The following is a 24,663-nucleotide window of genomic DNA, read 5'->3' as shown; positions in this document are numbered from 1 at the left end:
TTCACTGCCGGCGTGTCGTAAGTGTTGGAACCACATCGGAGCCGTGTCAGAGCCGTGTCGGAGAAGTGAAAAAAAAAAATAAAAAGAGGACACTCGCCGGACACCGGAATCCGGCGAGTCGTACCCGTTCCGGTGTTCGACACCGACACAAAAAATGGCGTGTCCGTGTAACCTAGTTGTCCACCTTGCTCTTGGTCTAACCATTGGGGACTGCCTCTTTGGTTGTGTTTCCCAAAACTCCATGAGAGAAGTAATTGCTCGCTGTGAAACTTGATCAAAAGGAAAACTTGGTGGAGAAAATCTGACCTTGTTGTGCCTAAACCATATGGTCCATGTGAGCTTTGAAAAAAAATTCTGGGCTGCATTCTAAATCTAGAACAAAGGATAGCAACTGTGGAAAGTCCGAGAAACTCATATTTCTTCTAAAATTCCATTGAAGATACGCTTGGACAGTACCAAAGCGCATGCAACACATCTTCATGTTGGTTTGTGCAATGGGGACATGTTGGATCATCAATGACACAAAGGTGAACCAAATTGGACATGGTAGGAAGTGCATTGCGGCTTGCTATCCATAGAAAATTTTAATTTTACTAGGCAACGATAATTTCCATATGCGTTTCTAGAATGTTTTTGCGTGAGCAAGTTGTACATGATTTGGAGCAACATGGCAGCTAGTTTTAGACTTGAGAAAGAAATATCCTGACTTGACTGAGTATTGACTCGATTGCACATTGGGCCAATACAGAACATCTTCTGAAAAGCCACGGCTTAGTGAGATTTTCTGTATAAGTTTAGCTTTTGTGGGGCTAAACACAGTAGACAATTAAGTCAAGTCTCATTGGCATGTAAATGGATTGATTAGAGTACTTACAGTAGCATCATGGATTTCAACCATCAAAGTTCCCTAGATTCAGGGAGATTTTAGTGAGGGCAGCCAATTCTCACCCCAAATCTTGATAGAATGCCCCTTTCCAACTCTCAATTTTGCTCCTTACCTGATAACTTCTCTACTCTTTAAAATGCTCTTCCATGCATAAGATCCTCCATGACCCTCTTTTGCTTCCATAATAGAACAATTTGGAAAGAACCTTGATTTAAAAACTTTGTAAAACAATTTTTTTTTATTATGCAGCATCCTCCAAGTTTGTTTTGCTAAAAGGGTCTCGTTAAGTAGTGTCAACTCCTTAAAACATATTCCACCCTCCGACTTGGAATCACACATATCTTCCCATTTAACCCAATGAATTTTCCGATGATCACCCCATTGCCCCACCAAAATTTGCAGATAAGACCTTCAATTTCATGACAAAGACCTAATGGAAGCTTAAAACAACTCATTGTGTAAGTTGGAATGGCTTGAACCACAGCTTTGATCAAGATTTCTCTTCCAACTTGTGACAACAACTTCTCTTTCCAACCTTGTAATTTCCTCCAATCTCTTTCTTTGATTTAATCAAAACTCGCTTTTTTGTGTCTTCCAATTAGTGATGGCAAACCCAAATACTTGTCATAGTGCATAATTTCAGTAACCCCAAGTAATTTCTTAATTTCCATTCTTGTTGCTTCTGTGGTGGACTTGTTAAAAAATAGAGAAGTTTTTCTTCGATTTCATTGTTGACCAGAAACACTTTGATAGGTCGCCAATATTTACAACACCTTTTGACAGTCACGTTTATTAGCCTTGCAGAAAAGCAGACTATCATCTGCAAAGAGCAGATGGGTTAGTCTTGGACTCCTCCTACAAAGGGAGAAACCCCAAATAGAATCATCATTGTCCGCCTTGGATATAATACTATGTAAGCCTTTAGTGGACAAGAGAAAAAGGAATGGGGGTAAGGGATTGCCTTGATGAATCCTCCTAGTAGGATGAATAAGATCTTTTGGTTTGCCATTCACTAAAATCGAATAGGAGACTGAATTAACACATATCATCATAAGATTTATCCACCTCTCATTATCCCCAATTTTCTCATTACTTCCTCCAAAAAAGGCTACTCCACTCTATCATAAGCTTTGCTCATATGAAATTTGAGAGCCATAAAGCCAGTTTTGCTAGATTTGTGACTTTTCATACTATGGAGAGTTTCAAAAGCTACAAGGATATTATCAAAGATCAGGTGATTTTTTTGTGAATGAACTTTGGTGTTCTGTAATTATGGAAGGAATTTTTTCTTTTTCAATCTATTTGCTAGCATCTTGGAAATTGTTTTGCAAATGACATTACAAAGGCTTTTGGGACGATATTCAAAAATAGACTGTGGGTTTTTTATTTTTGGGATTGGGGTGATGAAAGTATGATTAATGGGGTGGTTGTATTTAGGTATGACGGAATGGTTTTTGTAATATCACAACCTACCAAATTCCAATAATTTTGATAGAAGAGAGGTGGCATACCATCAGGACTTAGAGCTTTAAGTGGAGCCATCTGTTTCAAAGCTGCTTGTACTTCCCATTCCATAAATCCTGCAATAGTTGAGCATTCATATCATCCGTGAGTAACTTTGGAATTGGATTCATTGCTTCCTCATTCATGACCGAAATTGTGGATGTAAAAAGTCCCTGATAATAATCTATGAAGGTTTCTGCAATAGCTTCCTGATTGGAAATCCACTCTCCACCTGAATTATAGATGCCTGTGATCTTATTATGCCTGTGTCTCTGAGTTGCCTAGCTATGAAAATATTTTGAATTTTATCTCCCCCAACCAGCCAAAAAGATTTAACCTGTTGTCTCCACATCTTGGTTTCCTTAATCATCAAGTCATTCACCTATTTATTTAATTCTCTAACCCGAAGATTACAGCTTGAATGAATAGCCAATTTCTCACCCCTTGCTAACAATTTTCTCTTCTCAACAAACTCCCGCCTAACATTCCCAAAATTTCGTCTACTCCACTGTGTTAATTAAGTACCACACTTCTCCACCTTTCTCATTACTTGTATCTTGGGATCACAATGGATTTGGTCTCTCCACCCTACCTCAATCATTTGGCCACAACCCTTATCCAAGAGCCACATCTCTTCAAATCTAAATGGTCTAGAAAGGGGTGGAGCATCTAAACTATTTGGGACAATCCAGAGAGGAATATGATTAGAAGTATTGCTGCTGAGATGAAAAACCTTAGTCATTGTAGACACCACATTTTGTACCCGTTACAACTTGAGCCCCGTTCCCCAATTATATTAAAACTCTAAAGCCCAATGTTTATTTAGGGTATAATCAGATGAAAATTGACTTACGGAAAGTGTTTGTGGAAAATATAACTTTTTTTTAGAAGAATAAAACTATTTTTGGAAAAGAAAGGCCACAGAAACCCTAGAGTGTGCACGCGCATACATGCATATGTGTACACACACTTAAGCTATGTGCACGCATGCTTACTGCATGTGCACACATACACAGGCATGTATATGCATGCTAGGATTCCAGGAACTATGTAAGGAAAGTTTTCTTCATTTAAACTTGGTTTGGAACAAATCTCACATCATTTGAGAGCCGTACCAAACCCCTATTCTTTGAATATATAAAGCCGTAAAAGGTACATTTTCAAAGATGACAAAATTCAATGATAAAACACACAAGATTTAATAGAAAATAGTGAATCAAAGAGAGATTTTTCATAGAACATCCTCAAGTCAAATTTTATATTTTTGAGATATTTTCTGGTTTAGATCTTCAAGTTCTAAGTTTACTAACTTATTTCTGAATTAGTTGTGAATAGATTGACTGAAGAGAACAGTCAAAATCAAGCTCTAGAGAGTTCTAGTGTTAAGGTAAAGGTTCTAACTTTGGCTCTTCACTTTTTTTTTTTTTTGGTTTTTTGTTTTTTGTTTTTAGGTTTTTTTTTAGTTTTTTTACTTTGTGTGTGTGTGTGTGTATATCTGCATAAGTGTTTATAATATGTTTATTTAGTGTTTAGGTTTATTTTGTGTTTGTGTTGGAAGCATGTTAGGGTGTTAGATTTTTTGTTTTCTGAGTTTCTGTTCTACTTTGTTCTAGGTTAGGGTTTTCGAGTGTGCATGTATGCGCATACTGCTTGCATGCATACGCATACCCTATGTAAGTGCACACATACTTTTGCCCAAAAACCCTAATTCGTTCCTATTGTTTTTCCCTTTTGTTTTATTTACTTGTTACAGCCTCGTTTAACCTAGTTTACCTATGTTTAAGCCTCTGTCTCTCTGTTTTATTTTGTTTTGTTTTGTTTTATCTCTTTGAAGTTTGCTAGGGCTTTAGATGGTTTTAATGCCATGAACATGCATATGAACATGATCATGCATTGATGCATAAGTGTTGTTATGCAGTGAGATAAGCAAGGTAAGTCACGCATAATCACATGATCATGCATTATTTTGCTTGATGAGTATGATATGGGTAATGAACACAATATTCTTGATTGAATACCATGTTTTTGATATTTAGATGTTATAACATGTTTGTTTGAATTTGCTTTGTGATGTTGCTACCCTTGATGATATATGCTTAATGTCATGATAGATGAATGCTACGCTTGGGGATGATTATGTCATATTGTTTGCTTTAGATGCATGTTAGAAGTGTGTGTGTGTGAGTTAGAATAACATGTTAGATATGCCTTTAATGAGATTAAGTCTTGGAGCACAATGAGTGGAAGCCGACCCATAGGTTGGGTGGGGTTGGGTGCCTAACACCTTCCCATCCCTATACCTAAACTCTGGACACGTGCTCTGATAAAGATTAGTCCTTCCATGAAGGGCGTTATATTTATGGTTCATAAACCAAAACTAGGTGGCAACTCCATTTACACCATCTACCATAGTTCACCCTAGGCCAAGGCATACTCTCCCATGAGGACCGTTGCTGGCGCTTGCGCCCACTATCACACTAAACTGTTGTAGCCAATCATTTGTGCAAAAAGCTTTATCTAATTTCTCCTAAATTGATTGATTTCTGGCAAAGTGCTTCCTCCAAGTGAACTTTGAACCCAAATAGCCAAGATCAATAAATCTACATTTGTCCATTACATCTCGAAATAGCTACATCTGATTGTGGCTTCTCTGATTACCGCCTAATTTTTCATTGCTTCTAATCAATTCATTGAAATCTCTTGCACATAACCATGAAATTTGAAATGTTTGGTCTAGACTTCTGAGTAAATCCCATGATTCAAACCTTTTTTGAGTCTTCGATTTGCCATAAAATTCGATAAATTGCCATTCATTCTCCTTATTCTTGTTGATGATAGCATCAATATAATTTTTGCTAAAAACCCTCCACAGTTACATCTATTATCGATTTCCAAAACAAAACTAATCCCCCCCCCCCCCCCCCCCCTTTGTTTGTTCTTGGGGCAATGAACATATTCTCAAACTTTATTCTTTGTAACACATCTTTTAGTCTTGTTTCATCTGCTTATGTTTCAGCTAAAAGCACGATAGAGAGATCTTTTGCCCCACACAGTTAGGGAATTCCAATATTAAAATTCAAATTTTCATTAAAAGAGTATATATATATATATATATATACACACACGCACACATATACATATACATATACATACAACTATTTTTAGGGGAAAAGAAAAAGAAAACTAAAAACTAAAAATTTTTTGTATGTTCAAGTGTATTTTTCATAAGTAAATAAAATGGCCAAAATATTATTTACGTAACTATGAAATAATTATATAATTGATTATTTCAAACCATCAAATTATATATTTCTAAATTAGTTGTCACAAAGATGATACAAAATTTAAAGTCTAAACACATTTTTATTATAGTCAGGGACGGAGCCAAGACTTGGAGAGTTAGGTGGGGGCAACTATTCTGTTGGCTACGTGCGATGACTTCAGGTTTTAGCTTTGTTGCTTAGCCGGTAAGGGTTTTCTTTTATTATTATTATTATTTTTTAATATGTGTGTAGAGTTTTTCTTTTGCTAGTAGGGATAAAATTATTTTGTTTAAAATTTTTTAAAGGGCCAAATTGTTTGTTTTTGGTAAAATTAGTTGATTGGTCTTAATTTTTAATTTTTAATTTTGTTTAGCTTTGCTATCGGTAGTTTTTATTGTTGGGATTATATATTTTGTTTTAAATTTTAGATTATAAATTTTTTTATGACCTTTAAAAGGATGAAAATACTATATTTACAAACTTTTTTACAAATTGTTGTTGTGATGAATGGTTATTAGTAAGTAAAAAGGTTATGTATGTGGTGAGCCTAGATGTAAATCAGTAAGAATTTGCTACCTCAACAGTTTATAAAAATGTTATAAAAAAATTTATAACCATAGCATTTCTCCTATAATGATCAATGGTATTATTAAGGGGAGTAAAATGTAATTTTATTGAACAAAGTTGCTAAAATTAGTAGCTATATATATACTTCAATTCTTTTTAAAAAATATTGGGGGGGGGGGGGGGGGACATGAATTAAAGGCTCCGTATGTTTACACTCTAAAATAAACTATAAATTTTCAAATTTGAACCTCCTAATACTTGAAGAAATATCTAGTATGTATGAAGGGAAACTAGGGAGAAAGACTAACGAAGAAAGGAATAGATTAGGTTTGGAAAAGGAGCAGCTGGTAATTTTTACCTCAATAGACTTATCGCATGGTGCTAGAACTTTGGTGTGCTTTGAATGCCGTGAAGAAGTTTATCCTAGTTGTACTTAGCAGAAGGTTCGTATAATTAATTAGACAGCGTAAGAGCAATTGTGACATGGAAGTGAAATCCCCTATGCAATAGTAATCCACAGCAAATCCATATCAGAGAAATTCTTCAAGATTGGGAGCATTGATTTTCAATGATCCACAGCTAGAAGACATGGGATGCCAAAATATTCCAAGTAGTTTTGAGTTTCTCTTTTAAGATACTAATATCCGTGTGGTCATTGCAAGTTATAATTTGTAACATGTCAAGAGAGATGACGGTAAACATACTCTTTATCCCACTTATTCTAGCAAGATTCAATATCTTAAGGACCTTGAAACATGAAAGGCATTATCCAAAATAGTTGTCTTGAACTTGCAGTTGATAATGCAAGCAGTAATAGCACAACCTGCAGTTAATAATGCAAGCAGTAATTTGAGAATCCCATTGGTGGTGTCGAGATTGAGGCAACTCAGGGATTTACAACCACGAAGGCATAATGGCAAGGCAAAGCTCTCACTAGTGAGTTTATGTTAGAGATCTTCTAATCCTAAATTCACTTAATGGTCCAATGACTGTAGATATGTTTCGATTTTAGGGTTTTTTCCATTGAAAGACCAATGGAGTGTCCTTACCCCAGACAAGTGGCATTGAGCCATGAGCTTATCTACAAAGCTAATTGTGATGCCCCAAGTTGAATTGAGATTTATTAATAATTATAAGAAGCTTCAATTGTGACTATTACTTTTGAGGTATAGCGCAGATATAGCTAGTGCTTTTCATTTGGTCATTATATATGGTATTAGAGTTGACCTGGTAATTCCATGTGAACTCGAAGACAATATCTCACAAAATGGGCCCTAACAAAGATACCTCGATTGTCCTTTCGAGTTTACTAGTTTTCCTTTTCAGAAAACCAAATAGTTTTCCTTTTCCACTTCTTCCTCTAATTTCTTGCATGAATCAGAAAAACAAAACAGAAATTTATGTGGTTATCATCCAAACTTTATAACTTTCTTAGACTAAATTTTAACTTGTCATAGTATATTTACAAAGGGGTTCTTGTCAACCTCTAAGCTATGATTACCCTAAAGAATAAAAATAAAATAGTAGAGCGTTGCATCAACTTAATCTTGATTGGTTTAAAGAATACAAAAATTAGTTGGAATATATCATAATAAAAGGATGATGCATTTTATTTATTGTAAAATTTTATTTTATTAATTTTTTTAAAAAAATTTTAAGTTTCTTAATAACTACTCTACTAATACTAGTGCTGTTAAGTGTTAGAGCATTCTAATCAGGTGTGTTAAATGCCAAATATTTGGCATTTGACACACCCAACACCAAAAAACCCCTTTCATGAGATGTTCCAAATGCCAAAATTTTTACCACATATGAATAGTACCGTTCCATCTTTGGAACGGTATGGATTGAAATGCTAGAAAAAAAAATAGTTATTTATTTATTTTCTCTTTCATCCTTTATTCATTTTCTAGTTTTCTGGGTTTCATTTTTCTAGGTTTTTGGGTTTTTTGGGTTTCATTTTTCTGGGTTTTCTGGGTTTCATTTTTCTAGGTTTTCTGGGTGGGATTGATTGTGATGGTGGTTGGGTTGTGTTGTTTTAGCCATTCACAATGGTAGGTCTTGGGTAATTTTTCAAATTGGGTTCATGGGTTTTAGGTTGTGATTGTTGTTGTATCATGGTGGTGTTTGGAATTTTTGCGGTGGTGGTGAGTGTTTTTGTAAATGGATTTGTTTGAGGTATTTGACTGGATTTGTTTGGTTTTGTTTTGAATTATGTTTTTGATTGTGAGCGGTGGCCGTGGTTGTTGGTGGCTGGCGGTGGGCAGTGGCTGTTGCCTGTTGGGGTGGTTGGTTTTTTTATTTTGTATTTTTATATATTGTTGGTTTTTTTAATGTTATTTTAATATTGAAATATATTATTTTAATGTATAGAATTGAAGAATAGAAGATGTGATAAACGGGGAATTGTAAAATGATGTTGTAAAATAATAAAGTAGACTTTTGATGTGTTAAAATGATATTTTTTTATAAGAGAGCTGATTAGAATGCTCTTAAGTCCTAAACAGCTTTAGAATTCCAATGACAAGTGACAACACGAGAAGCCGAGTAGGATCCCAATGCTCAAAGGAAAAGTGGAAAATCCAATTCTAAGTACTTTTTTTTTTTTTTGAGAATCATCCAATTCTAAGTACTAACACCGACAGGAAAAAACCTTTAATAGTTTTCCGTTTATTCCTCTAATTTCTTGTACGAATCGGGAAAACAAAACCAAAAATTTAAATAAATGAATAAAATCCTTATTTCATTTATGTTTTGAACAAGTCCTTGACCCTTAATTTTTTATTTTTTGTCTTTTTCTTTTTACGGTTCAGGAAAACCTATTCCTCATTCACAAGAACATAAGCCCAATAAACAACCAAAACAGAACCCAGAAAACATAATAAAAAATAAAAAATAACAATTGCAAGAAAACCATTTTATCATTGGATTAATATCCAATTTCTATTGATTAAAAAAAAAGGAACTAACATAGCAGCCTAAAGGAAGAGCTGCCAAATGTGAATGTTCAAAGCTCTCAAGTTTTAGCTGCCCAGCCACACATCGGGTTAGCGAAATGTTGGCATCGTCCCATCGATCTGCATATGTTATGTCTTCCCATCTCTTTCTCTTTACTTAATATATCTGTTAGTGTTGATCTCTGTTCCACTAGAAAAGTTACGGATTTATTCAATCGACATAAATTTCTATACCCATACAATTTGCACATTCATTGAATTACATCATTTGCACTATAGTTTTGCTCTTATACGCTCTTGAGCCCCCTTCCCTTGAAAAGAAAAAATACACACACACAAAAAAAAAAAAAAAAAAAAAAAAACTATGGTAAAGCCACATCATACACAAAGACTTCCGTCTATAGAGGGCATGTTCACTTGCAAAGTTCAGTTTCTACTTCCCCTTCTCTTGGCGCTTATTTCCCTTTGGCGTCGTCTATTTCCAAAATTCTTCATAAACCAATCATGTTTTCTGGTGGTCATTATGTGCCCAATAATCCCTCCAATAATTAGCCCACATCCATACCCCAGCAGGATTGCTTTCCAATTAAAATCAAACGGAGACTCTGATCCATGATCGTCCTCAAAAATTGAAGGGGGTGCTAAGGACTTGGAATCGCCACAATTCCTTGTTATTTGGTCTCCACAGAGTCCAAAATTTCCTTCAAATGAACTCATTTGAAATGTGTTAAATTGTTTCCCTTGTGGTATAGGACCTGTGAGATTATTATAAGATACATTGAAAAATTCAAGGAAAATGAGTTCTGTAAGTTGTTGTGGGATCTCTCCTGAGAGATTGTTTTGAGAAAGATCTAAAGATTCTAATTGATGTAGATCCCCCAAGGATGATGGAATACGATCAGTGAGGAAGTTGTTGGAAAGGTTGAGCAAATGAAGCACCTTTAGATTCCCAATAACTTCTGGAATCTCTCCATCAAATTTGTTGCATGATAGATCAACGGCAGTGAAGAAGTCCAAAATCTTTGCATACACTGTTTTAACACCTTTGTTTGTTATTGTCATTGAGTAATCATAATTTTCATTCAATGCAAAACCCAACAGGTAGATGGTGGCAATTGCTTGCACGTATGTCAAGTGTTCCTCTGGGACATTTTTCATTGCAATCAAATTTTTGAAGAATCCAAGTGGCAATTTACCTCTAAAATTATTGTAAGAGAGGTCAAGAATACGCAACTTTTGGAACTCAAAATTGGATGCAGGACTCCCCATATCACCATGAAATCTATTAGATCGCAAAATGAGAACCTTAAGCTCGGGAAGTTTTCCCAACCAATAAGGGAAAACATCATGGAGTCGATTGTTTCCAAGAATAAGAAACTCTAGCTTTGCACAATTGACCAGTGATCTTGGTAGCCATCCTTCTAATTGATTCTCACTTAAGTCTAACATCTATAAGCTGCTCTTTTTCGTGCATACCTGAGGAATCATGCCTTGGAAGTTGTTGCTTCGGAGATTCAATATTGATAGGAAACTACTGAAGTTTCCCAGACAAGGAGGAAGAGTGCCACTCAAGTGGTTATGAGACAAGTCTAGGGCATATAGTGAATTTAGACTGCAGATCAAAGATGAAACTTTGCCAGACAACATGTTGTTTGAGACTAGATAAATCAAGGTGGAGGCTGGTGGAATTGGGAGTGGTCCTTGCAGCAAGTTCGACTTAAGGTCAAGGATGCCTAAACGAGGCCATGGAAAAACATCATGCATTTGGTCAAAGCCAGTCAGGAAGTTGTGAGAAAAATTCACAAAGCCCAGATTTTCTTTACTTGTGTTCCACATCCATTTGGGCACAAGGCCATGAATATGATTGTAAGCTAGGTCTACAAACTCCAGCTCATCTTGTTCTCGAAGAAAATCTGGAAACTCGCTTAAGTTGCATGAAGCCAGTCCTATGTGCTTGAACTTTTGAACTGTAGTGTTGGGACTGGTTTTGGAGAGGAATGTTATGTGGTTTAGTGATAGGTGAAGTTTAGTTAAGTTTTTGAGCTTAGCAAACGTGTCCAGCTCCACTGTTCCACTCAAATGATTCTGGAAAAGGTGAAGAAATTCAAGATTTTTGAGTTGAATGACTGAGCTTGGAATAGGACCATGCAACTTATTAAATGAAAGGTCTAGATGGATCAATTGGGTAAGGTTCATAAGCCAAGATGGGATTTGACCAGTTAATTGATTGGACGAAAGGCGTAAAAAATCAAGCTGGGTCAAGTTGGCAAGGTAAGGAATCTGACTATTTAAATTGAAGTTGCAAATGATCAAATACTTGAGTTTGTTCAACTCACCTAACCTAGGAAAGTTACTGCCACTGAAATTGTTTTGACAAAGTGACAAATAAGTCAATTGGGAAAGGTTTTCCAATGAAGAAGGGACCTGGCCTCTAAAACTGTTGTTTGTAAGATCAAGAACCTTAAGATGGCTAATGTTACCAAGTGAAAATGGAAGAAGCCCAGAGAAATTGCAGCTCCAGATTTCCAATTCATTCAAGGAATTGAGGTTTCCAATTGAAGTTGGTAACTCGCCAGAGTAACTCGTCTCTCCGAGATTTATAGCTTCAAGGGTGCTGTTCCGTTCGAAATTGGGCAAATGGCCTGTGAGATACTCGTTGCCCTGCACAGAAAGAAACTTCAGATTTGGTAGCTGGAAAATGCCTGGTGGGAATTCACCAAGCAATCCACAATCATCAAGATGGAGAGAGGTCAAAGAAGATAAGTTGTTTAAGACTGAGGGAACTGTGGATGACATGTCAACATAACTGAGATGAAGTTTTTCAATGCGGGTTAAGTTTGGAAGTAGGCTGCTGAAATTGGGACTTGTGAGTTTCAACAACCTTTGGTAAGATGAATCAATATTGAAAGATAGATCAAGAGAAACCAGATTGGACAGTCCAGAAATTTGTGATGGAATTTGGCCAGAAAATGATGAATTGGAGAGGTTAAGATGTTTTAGCATGGAAAGATTGGCCAACCCGACTGGGATATTTGAATTGTTGAAATCATTAAAGGCCATATTAAGGTTTTGGAGGTGAACAAGGCTGAAGAGGCTGCTATTGGTGTTGATAGAACCATAAAGACAGCTACTACTGAGGTCGAGGCCGATGACATGACCACTGTCCTTATCACACTCTATCCCATCCCATGAGCAGCAATCCCCGCCACTAACTCCATCAAGGTTCCATGATGCAACCTTTGGGAAAGAATAAGGATCATGAGATGCACAGTTGTTAACGACAATGCTTTCCTTAAACCACAACAACGCTGACCTCTCAACTTCATTGCAGAGTGACTGCGTAGAAGAAAAGGTGTCGGCAACTACTATGATATCATGTAAAGATTGTATAAAGAGGAAGCCCACCAACCCAAACAGATACAACAATAATTCCATACTGTTAATAAAGTTTAATTTTTAGGAATGATGAAAAACTGGTTAGTATTTATAGACTCGTGGGGTTTTTTTTTTTTCCTCCTAGTTTTTGCTTTTTGTTTACTCAATAGTCAATACTCAATAGTGGAAGAAGTCAGGGACGTAGTTATAACTTTAGGTTCACGGGCCAACCTTTGGTTCCTCCATTTGCTATTTTACAATCTAAGCTACCCAAAAGCCACTCCATTCGGTTTTGTAAATTTTAAAAAAATTGATGCAACTTTACTATTCATACATTGTAAAAAAATATATATTATTTTAATGTGTGATTGTGTGTGAAGAGAAAAAGTGAGTGGAGAAAAAGAAATAATAATACCTTCTATTATTTTATTAAGCAATTTATATTATTCTATTAGGTTGTATGTAAAAATAAAAACTGGGATGTAAGGTGAGTTATAAAATAAGTTAATAAAATAGATAAAGTAGAGTTTGATGATGCAAAATCGATTTTTTTTTGCATCCCCGGTTCAAGGGGCCAACGTTACACAGTGGTGGAACCAAATTTTTTTCCGAAGGGGTCAAATTAAATATTAAAATAAAAGAAAAAAAGCTTTCGAATGATAAAATTTCTAATTAACAAGATATTCTTGTATCATATTAATCAATATTTATCATCGTAATTTTCATTGAGGAAGCAATATTGATTTATATTGGTCCATCAAATTGCATTTATTTATTTTGTTATTGAAGTGAAACTAATTAAATTCATTATTATATTAATTTAAAATTTTTTTGTCCTAAAATTTATAGCAACTTTGACATTTTTTTAACAAAAGATATGAATGGTATCAAAAAAAATATGAAAGAGTCTAAAAACACACCAAATTTTTTTTTCACATTCCCTAATAATGTGGGAGATTGTTAGTGGTTGGTGGTAAAGTGATGTCAACAGTGAGTTTAGATAAGAATCATTACAAGCTTGTCAACTCAACTATTGGAACAAATGTCGTGAAAGTTTAGTGTTTGTAGTATTACTCAAAACATATACACAACTTAATCAACAAAATAGTCACACATATTAAATTATATAAAATAATAGGTAGAGGTTCACATGGGTCCATAATTCTACCATTCACAGGTCGCCATGTTAAGAAGTTGTGGCAAAGTTATGGAAATAACTGTGGTACTAGAATTATGCAGCTGTAAAGCACATTGTTGACATAGGTACCAAAATTTTTTATTTATTTTTTTTTTTTATTTTTTTTTACATTTCTAACATACACAATCAATCACTTAAACAATGCTATGATTACAACTTTTTACACAACTTTTGTCATAACTCGTCGTATGGCAAGTTGTGAGTGGTGAAGAAAAAGTAGTGAGTCTACATTTCCACTACTCACAACTCGTCACATGGCAAATAGTGTAAAAAATTGTGGTTCTAACATTTTTCCAGTTACTTAATTTACTTCTCAACTCAAGCATAACAAAGAATGAGAGAGATAGAGAGCCAAACAACTAGCGAGAGAAAAATACAAAGCCGAGGGTGCTGATAAGGATATTTACAAATAGATTTATGATTTTATTAGTACTAAGACAAGTATTTTAGAAAATTAGGGGGATCATGGCGGTCCCACCCCGTAGCTCCGTCCTTACAAGAGTTGAACTATAAGACTCTTTGCAAACTCGTAGAATTTTTACAGTAATATTGCCTATACTATTGATATGGCGTTGTAATATATGGTGTCGTGAGATTGATATGTGTTATACATTTAGGAGTACCATCTAAGTCCTATTGTATTGAAGTATATCTCGTGATATAACCATGTAGTTATTTTGAGCTTTATAACGTGAATATAGGCCAATCATGTTATAATAATCTATATTAAGAAAATATGTTATATGCAGTATAACTTGTTCATTCTCGCTCAAAAGTTACTATGACTCTTTTTAGAAGAGTTTGTGGTGTACTTTTTTTCTTTTAATATTATATTTTTATACGTACTTGATTATATTTTATGATACATAATTAAAATAATAAAGATATATAATAGACATTTGGAATTTTATACTACAGGATGTAAGCCAAAACGTTGAACAAATTTAGTCTGTTGTGTTATTTCTCCATCTCGGTTTTAATCTTTGTTTAATATTTCTCTTTCATCTTCTCTTTTATAGATAATAATCATAATAAAGAATTTCAAATTATATGGTTTGCTATGTAATGATTGCGTTTTATTTTAGGCCAAAGACACCAACTCATTTTTAGATTACTCTTATTTGATAACAGAAAATTTTACGAGTTTTTTTATTTTTTATTTTTTATTTTATTTTTTTTAAGAAACAAACATGCACGCATGTATACATAATAAAATGGAAAATGAGTTTTAATACAAAAGCATACCACAAACTCTATTTAAAATATCACATAATTATGGTAATAGTTTATTTTCAGTGATTAGTATTATACAAAATAAAAAGCATCCAAATTTCAAAGTCAAATTAAGAGAGAGTATTAATAGGCAAAATCCGAAGTCTCATGTATTAATATCACACTAACAGTAATGATATAGATTAGGGGTGTGCAGAAAACCCACCGACCCGCCAAACCCGACCCAACCCGACCCGACCCACCGGGTTGGGTCGGTTTTTAAGGCTTGGTGGGTTGGGTTGGGTTATCAAAAAAATTATTATGGCGGGTCGGGTTGGGTTTGGGTCATAAAATTACAAACCCGCCAAACCCGACCCGACCCACCCATATTTAATATATATTTAAAATATATTTTATATTTAATAATTTTTTTAAAAAAAAATCAATTGTAGGGCACTTATATATATATATATATATATATATTATATTTAATAATTTGCATTTCCTCAATTCCTTCTACTAATACTAATTATATATATATATAATATATTATATAATTAATAAATTTATTTAAATAACCAATTCTTCCTATCCTATATAAAAGCCAATTAATTCACACAAATTCTAATAAATTACTATAGTTGTTTAGTCATTAGTGTTGAGTCTTTGAGGAGTTACATTGATACTAATCTTTAGGTTTTTTTAATATATTAATATTTATATTTTTTTTTCTACTCAATTTAATAATAAAAAAAAATTGTCAAACCCATGGGTTCAACCCGACCCAACCCGACCCACGCGGGTTGGGTTGGGTTGGGTTGGACTTATGTGATGGGTTGGGTTGGGTCGAATTTTTTTTGACCCACCATGGTGGGTCGGGTCAAAAAATTCCCTCAACCCGACTCAACCCGACCCATGCACACCCCTAATATAGATACAAAATTTTTACAAATTTACCACATACAATTACTACATAGGATTTATTGTGACATAATTTTTAACTTTTTATTTTTTATACAAGATAGATGTTCTACTTCTCTTTTCTAGAGACTAGAACTCCGACCTTTGTCCCCACATCCCACAAGCAATTATACTTGTGGACTGACCACCTCACCAAAGATGCACGATGGTTTTGTCACATAAAATTTATTATGAAAGTATTGAGAAAATGTTGTAAATGTAACATTTCTCTTATACAATTATATCACTTTTGGTTTAGATATAATATTGATACAACTTCTACGAACATTTTGTCTTTCTCAATATTAATGAAAAACATTGTGAATTTTTTTTTTTATATTTCTAGTTAGTCCAATGGATTTTTAGTTGGCCTCCTCAATTGTTCAAAACTTTATTATCTGTCCACCCCAATTATTTCTAAGATTTATAGTTAGTCCAAAAGATAATGACTAATAGTTGATCTTCATCATTATCCAAAAAATTTATAATTAATCCAATAGATAATAACTCACTCTCTAGCATCATTGACAACCCATTTCCCAACATAATTACAATTTTTTTTCATCTTTAGGTACCTACGGAGCTTTGTTGTAGCTTCTAGTGCCAGCCCATTGCCCCATTTTCTTTCTTCTCAACACAAAAACTCCTATCTCAACCAAAATTATTAATCCATTTTTTTCCTTGGTGCAACATCATCTTCTTGACTCTTTCAAGAAGTGAATATGCAAGTGCAGTTTCTTCTCTCTCTTTTATCCATCATCATTGTTATTTTACCATTAGTATTATTTTTGTTTCTTTCTTCTACCACTATGTGTGTGTTGATATGCATAAGGGTATTTAAGATTTTTTTGTTCACATTTTTGTATTGCTATCTTTATTCCATTAAAGATTGTTGGGCATAATTTTGATGTGAACTGTTCTTTTATTGGATTTTTTTTTTTTTTTTTTTTTGTGGTATTTGTCTATAATAAACTATATAATTTTTGTATGTTCATTAATATTTAAGAATATAACAATATATCAAAGTTAATAATTTTGTATTAAATATGAATTATGGTTAATATATCAATACTACAATTCGGCCCCCAAGTAAAATTTTCTGGCTACGCCCCTGAGTGCATGCATGCGGCATCAAGCCTACATGGGCAGATGGGGCCAGCACTGATGTCGCAACAGCACATCTAAGTGCGTAATTGTCTTTTAGAGAATCTAAGTGCGTAATTGAAGGGACGCACCAAGGCACTAGACGTCAACTACGTAACAGAAGGGGCGCCAGATCGATCTGTAACAATCAACACAGTTTCACAGTAATGAGGCATAAAAATAAAACGCTCAAATGTCGGAATTTGATTTGCTAGCTTGTGGGATATACCGTATACGTAAAATGGAGACAAAGCCATGGAAAAAAAGGAAGCCAACAAGTTAAAAAAGCAAGAAATACGAGGTGACTGAAGGCACTAGTGTCAGTGTTATATACTCAGGAAAACGACAGAAGATAGACAACTTATGAAACAATTTTGTCGCCGGAGTTGATACGGGAGATGGACAAAGTTATAAGATCTTGTATTCGTTTCTTTGTTTATTATTTTCCCCTTGCTTTAGAAAACCAACAAGGATTGCAATTTGCAAATTTTCAATGCAACATGTTGTTGACACTTTTTCACAAATATGCATCTATCAAAATACATATTACAAAAAATAAATAGACGAAATCCATTGGCATGAAACAATGCAAGCTAATTTATACTTTCTTGGCAAACATAAGGAAGCCCTGGTTTGGGAGGAAGTATACCCTGTTTTGGGATTTGGATCCTCTCCATTTCCCTTTGAAATGGAGGGTGTCCATTTCATGGACAGGATCTTTTTGAAAAATATCAAGGGTAAAAAATGTGATAGCTTATAATTAACTTAACCTAATATCAATCTTAATTGTGGTTATACACTTAAACTAGAGAGCTCTTTAACTCAACCGGACAAATTCTATTGAAAAAAAAAAAAATAAATAAAAAAACATAAAACATAAAATGTAAAAAGAGAGAGAGTTACAACTCTTTTAGGAGGGAAAAGTGAAAACCAAAGAACACGTTCAAAGGTTTAGAGAACAAGTTCAGAGCATATCTCTATTTCTATCTTGCCAAAACAAAGGTATATCCATAAAACTTGTTTATGGTTATCTTATTTGATGTTTGATCATTTTTTTGCATTTATATTGTTGTCTTGGTGAGTTTATATTGTTGTTTTTGTGGCTAGATGCAAGTTAGAGTCTATCTAAATTTTTATTTTTAATTTTTTGAGATAAAGATTGAATCTTTATAATGGCTAGATGATTCTTGAAGTCTATCTCATTTTTTTTGCATTTATATTGTTGTCTTGGTGAGTTTATATTGTTATTTTGATGGCTGGATGCAAGTTAGAGTCTATCTAAAGTTTTATTTTTAATTTTTTGAGATAAAAATTGAATCTTTATAATGGCTAGATGATTCTTGGATTATCTTTTTTATTTTTTTGGGATAAAGATTGAATCTCTTTTTTTTTTTTTTTTTTTTTTTTTTTTTTTTTTTTTTTTTTTTTTTGAGATAAAGATTGAATCTTTATTAGTATATGGCATATTTGATTGCCTGGTCTATCCACACCAATGATCCCTATTCTGCCTAGTCTATTTCCCATTTGATTGCGGAAATTTAAAACTTGGCTATATCTTTTGTTTCTTGCAATTTTAGTTGGATTAGTAGATACCGTAACTCCAACGACAAAATTGATGGTGCAGGAGATCTCTTGACTCAAGGAAGTATTGCAAGTGGAGGTCCCTTGACTCAAGGAAGTGTTGCAAGTGGATGGAATGAGACGATTCATAAAGTCGAGCCATTTTTATTGTTTAGGATCATGTTTTATAATTTAAGGCAAATGTTGTGATTAAGTGCTCTTGTTTTGTAAGTCTATTTCCCATTTGATTGCTGACATTCAAGAGTTGGCTATGTCTTTTGTTTCTTGCAATTTTATTTGGATTAGTAGATGCCATAACTCTAACGACAAAATTGATGGTGCAGGAGATCTCTTGACTCAAGGAAGTATTGCAAGTGGAGGTCCCTTGACTCAAGGAAGTGTTGCAAGTGGATGGAATGAGACGGTTCATAAAGTTGAGCCATTTTTCTAGTTTAGGATCATGTTTTATAATTTATGACACATGTTGTGATTAAGTTCTTTTGTTTTTTAATTTTCCTGGTTTAGAACTAAAGTTTTGACGGTCCAAAAAATTAGTCACATTTGGCTACATTCAAATGTTAAGATTTTTTATTAATTATTTGGAGGGAATACTTTCCAAAGGAACATTTCCTTTTGTTACAAAAAAGCACATCTTTGTTTAAATCCAGCCAAAACAGAGGTACAAGCTGTGATTCCAGGATTTAATATAATTGAAGATCAATTTGGATATTATTGGCTTCTTAATTTACAACTACCAAAACTTCAGCTCTCTCCCTTTGAGTTTCAGTCACTAGATCATAATTTTATATGGTTTGATGAATTTTAGAGCATAGAGATCTATTAAATTGTGTTAGGACATATGTGATTCAATGTTAGGAACATATGTCAACATTTTATGTAATTGATTAATCTTTTGACAAAACGCACTTTACTTGTAATTTGATAGATCTAGGATGTGTTTAATGCTTTAAGAAACAAGGTTTCAATTTCAAGTGTTAAAGCCATGCAAGTCTGTCCAAGAATCAAGTGAGGAAAGTGTTATTCATTAAAGCTCGATAGCTAGTATCTATTAAGATTTAAAAGCTACTGAAGCCCGTGGCTCAACAGCTAGCTCGATAGATGGCTATCTATCGAGGTTTATGAAGTTCAATTTTTCAGGACTGTTTTTCATCCAATCTGTGACTGTATGTTTGGGCTTTCTTTTCTCACAACCCTAAACATATATAAGTATTATTTTAAGGGTTGTAAAAGGTTACACAAGTTGCACAAGAACACAATTCCACAAATGTGAAGAAGAGTGTGACCGAAAACCTAGTTTGCCCTAGTTCTTGAAGAAGCTGCTTTGTTTTGTACACCTTAGGGTTTTGTGACCAAGCAACTTCATGATCTTCATCGTGTGATGAACAAAAGAACTTTGCAGCCAACATCCTTCTCATGTTGGTGATCAAGTCGCGTACTAGGATCCACGCAATTGGTTAATCAAGTACTGCGAGACGTGCATTGAAAGGAGAGATTGTCACTACAGAACAAGTTGAATTAGGCATTAGGGTAAGGGTTCAACTACAGGTTGGTATAAAGTTCTAGAATTCCTTTACTTGTAACCGCTTGTTTTGATAATAGTGGATTCTCGGGAGTGGTGATCTTAAAATCACCCAGTGGAGTTTTTGCCGTGTAGGTTTTTCCCATTCGTAAACAAATTACCATGTCAATTTAATTTCCGCTACATACTTAGTTTAATTGGTGATTTGTTTGTGCTATCACGTATATTGCATGTTATTTTGATTAATTAGTAAACTTGGCTAATTAATTAATTAATTCATCACAATGAATCAATACGTTTTTGGCCTATCAAGTGGTATCAGAGCGGGCACACTCTGATTAGGTGTTAATCTTTGCTTTGTGATCCATTGACCCCTGTTTGTCATGGATAGAGGACAGTCTCTTATTATACCTCTTTTATTTGATGGCACTGACTATGCATACTGGAAAGTATGCATGAGAGCTTTCTTACAGTCATTAGATGAAAATGTGTGGCAAGCTATGGAGATAGGCTGGACCAAGCTTGTGGAAGCGCCAGCCGATTGGGATGATGCTAAGATCAAGGCAAGAAACTTCAATAGCAGGGAATTAAATGCTCTATTCAGTGCAGTCACTAATAAGGAATCCAAGAAGATATCTTCCACTAAAACTACTAAGGAAGCATGGACCATTCTCCATAAAACTTATGAAAGAACTAAGGCTGTCAAATATTCAAAACTTTAAAGGCTCAATACAAGCTTTGAACAGATTAAGATGGAGGAGGATGAGTTGTTTGATAAGTTCTATGCCAAGCTCAAGGACATTGTAAACTCAGCATTTAATCTTGGGAAAACCATTTCTGAACCCAAGATTGTGAAAAAGGTGCTTAGATCTCTACTCAAGAGATTCCATGCCAAGATCACTGCCATTGAGGAATCAAAGGACATTGAAAAAATTCATTTAACAAAGTTGGTTGGCTATCTGCAAACCTATGAGTTGGGTTTGACAAGGATCGGGAAATCGAGCAAAAGCAAGAGCATGGCATTAAAGACCAAGAGCAATGATACTGATGAGTCTATTGATGATGATGATTCTAAGATGAAGCCCTACATCACCAGGCAATTCAAGATGTTTATAAAGAATGCCAATGCAAAGGGCTTCGACAAGGACCGTAGACAGTCGAGTTCTTCTTAGTCTAAGAGCCAAGAAAAAGGGAAGAAGGATGCTAAGGATGGCGATCAGTACACTGTTCCTTCAGGACCAAATTGCTTTCGGTGTTAAGGTTTCAGTCATATGAAACAAGAATGCCCTACGTATCTCAAGACCATTGGGAAGAGCAAGGCACTTGTTGCTACGTTGAGTGACACTGAGCCTGAGGATGATTTTGATAATGAGGATGATGGAATCCTAATTGCCTTCACTGCCACCGTAAATCCCACTGAAGGAATTGTTAAAGATGTGGATGAAGAAGAGGAATTGGTGGAGTCTAAGTTTGAGAAGATGGATGAACAAGATGACATCCACATAGCCTATGCAAAGTTATATAAGGTCTCAGAAAATCATGAGAAGTGTCATAGGTTGGCCACCAAGAAGCTTAGTGATGTGAAGCTTGAGTTAGAAGAAATCTCTACAAAGTTTGATGAAGCCAATCGGACTATTGGAGCACTGAGATTTGAAAATAATTTCTTGGCTAGGAAGACCAAGAAGCTTGAGGCAGAGCTGTTCCAAGTCAGATTTTAGCTGGAAAGGACTTCAAGCGCTAAGCTCGATGAGATGCTCAGTTTTCAGAAATCTGCTTCCGATCGAACCAGTTAAGGTATGATTTCTCTTCTCCTAGCATTGCTTCTACCAGTACTACTATTTTTGTTCCTCCTGCTAATAATGTTGAGACTGAGAATAATGATGTTAAGAATGAATTAGCTACTGAGAACATAGACAAGGGTAAATCTATCTTAGGAGCACCCCCTGAGCTTGATAAGAAAGAGATTAAGAACCCTAGGGCTAAGAAGGGAAACTCTCAAAAGCCAAAATAGAAAAAGTAGCATTTCTGTCATCACTGTGGCACAACTGGACATACTTGACCTAATTTCTATGAGTGGTTAACCACTCAAAAAAGCAACAGCATGATCGCATCGGGAGACGAGAATCAGTTTCATCCTCTTTTGCTCCTCTTGGAGATCTTCTCAAAGCCCTCATGTTCCTTTTGAACTTGAACGGTTTTAACTCTTTCCCCTCACCACCGGATCAAGGGTTTGCTAAACGGAAAATTTCTTCCAAGGTGTGGAAAGAAATTGGCTCCAAGTGATTCTGTCACTTTTTCTCTCTCCCCTTTTTGTTTTTGTTTTGCATTACTTGTGTGTTTTGCTTTATTGTTTTAAGTCAGTCTAGTTTTATGCATTGCTTTGTTTAATTTGTTTTTGTTTGTTTTCTTTTCAGTTTTGGTTTATTTCGTTTTTCATATAAAAATTAAAAAAAAAAATTGAAAAATAAAAAAAATACAAAAATAGTGTGTGTTTGTGTACATTGGTACTTGTGTACCTTGGATGGCCATTAAAACAAAGTTTTCTAAACTTTGTATCTTTTGTAGCTTAGACGAGCATCTCTATGCTTAACTAAGCAAGTGAGTTTTGTGGCTCGTGTTTGTGATAAGTAAGGTTAAGTGATCTCTTGTACTTAACACTCATATCACTCTTTTTGACAGGAAAGACTAGAAAATTCTAAAAGAAAGGCATAGATAACCATCTCACCACAGTTGCCCACCAATTATGAAATGGCATCTGTATGATTTGGCATAGCAAAAATGCAATGTCAAAGGCTTAACATCATTGGTTATTGCTTTTCTCTCTCCTATATGCCCATGTATAATATGCTTATTAAAAAACATGCAAAGAAAATAGAAGCAAAAAGAATAAATATGCTTTATAAATGATTGCAAGCATGTATTCTAGGAGATGTGAGAATTATAGTATGTACCTCAAAGGTGATAGTCTCCATCAAACAATTATGATTGTGTGTGAGTTAAAATGATTTCCTCATATCTCAAATCGTCATAACATGTAGACACTTATACAATCTTGCGATGTTTTTTCACACATAACACGCAATATTCTTTGCTACTTTTGATACATGTGCAGGTACAATGTGATTTGGCCATCACAAGGAATACATGTGTTAATGCATGCTCACTAAACTGTCTTAACTTGTTTTTAAAATATAAAATTGGTTAAACTTGTTTATTGTGTGTGTGTGTTTTGGGATCTATGTACTTAACATTTTTTGGTCGAGAGATGTTTTTGAGAGATTAAAATGTTGTTTGGATATTTGGTTGAGTTGCATGTTTGATTGCATTCATGTCTATGTTTTTCCTTTCTCGAAAAACTGTTTTTAAGCAATCTCGATAGCTCCTCAACACCTGATTTATCTATTAAGCTCTTCAACTTCTTTTTATCACAATCTCAACAACTTCTCAATAGCTACTCGATAGCTCCTCGATCCATCGAGCTTGTTTTGCTGTGGACACCTCTGGATAGCTGCTCGATAGCTGTATCTTTTCAAGCCTTTAAAGCTCAACACCCCTCGACACCTCTCGATCTTTCGAGAATTATGAAATCCTATATATTCGTTTAGCGTGATTTCAAATTCACTTCTCTTCGATCTCTCTCTATAGCCCTCGTCTCTTCACCTCCCAAAACACCTCTCTCTTACTCCAAACTTCATCCTCGGTTGATTTTCGGCCTAGATCAAGTGTTTCTTCACTGGTAAGGTTCCTAAATCCTTCATTCTTCATGCATTTCATGCATTAGACCTAGGTTTTTGGGTTTTTGAAATTTTTTTGGGGTTTTTCAAAATTGATGAAGTTTTTACAAAATTTTTGGATTGGGTTTTGCTTTAATAAGTTTCAAAACATCATGCATTACATCTCATTTGCATTATAACAATGTTTCATGCATTATATCCCAAACTAAGACTTAGGAGCTAAATTAAATACTAGCCCAAACTTTTAGGTGCAAAAATGTTATTTATTCAAAAGAAAATTAACTCAAAAATTTTATTAACTCTCCAAACAAAGGTTTAGCACCTTGAGAAGAAACCATATGCTTTTTTTGACAATTGCTTATGAGGATACAACTTGAAACAATTAGGACAAGTGTGACCCAAAACACCACAATAGTGACAAACATAGGTAGTTTTAGAAATGCTGGTTTTCCGAGAATGAGGTTTAACAAAGGTTTTATTATTAGACACATAAGCTCAAATAGTGTAAGACACTATTGCTTATTTAGACCCCCAAATTTAAACTTACAACTGTATTGCTTTTACCCTAGTTAACTAAGTGCGGAATAAGAGTAAGTGTAATACAATGAGGTCAAAACTACTCTAAAGCATATGCAAATGCAATAGACAATAAGTATAAAGCATAAAGGGTAAGGGAAGAGAGATGTAAACAATGAGATAACACCGAGATGTTTTATTGAAGAGGAAATCAAAGAAGTCAGTGAAAAATCTCTTTTCGGCCCTCCA

The 24,663-nt window shown here is 34.6% G+C and overlaps 2 protein-coding genes across 2 annotated transcripts; both read right to left on the bottom strand.

The window, feature by feature from the left end:
* Positions 1-9,602: 9,602 nt before the first annotated feature.
* Positions 9,603-10,625, bottom strand: LOC115985567 (receptor-like protein 33). Its single transcript, XM_031108505.1, has one exon. The coding sequence runs from the start codon at positions 10,623-10,625 to the stop codon at positions 9,603-9,605; it is 1,023 nt and encodes a 340-aa protein (XP_030964365.1).
* LOC115985566 (receptor-like protein 6) lies at positions 10,626-12,611 on the bottom strand. The gene has a single exon (XM_031108504.1). The coding sequence runs from the start codon at positions 12,609-12,611 to the stop codon at positions 10,626-10,628; it is 1,986 nt and encodes a 661-aa protein (XP_030964364.1).
* Between the last annotated feature and the right edge of the window lie 12,052 nt (positions 12,612-24,663).

This window comes from Quercus lobata, chromosome 4, assembly GCF_001633185.2.
Source record: "Quercus lobata isolate SW786 chromosome 4, ValleyOak3.0 Primary Assembly, whole genome shotgun sequence".
NCBI lineage: Eukaryota > Viridiplantae > Streptophyta > Magnoliopsida > Fagales > Fagaceae > Quercus > Quercus lobata.
Note: the sequence above shows the minus strand (reverse complement) of the source record. Positions and strands in the feature narration are given on the sequence as shown.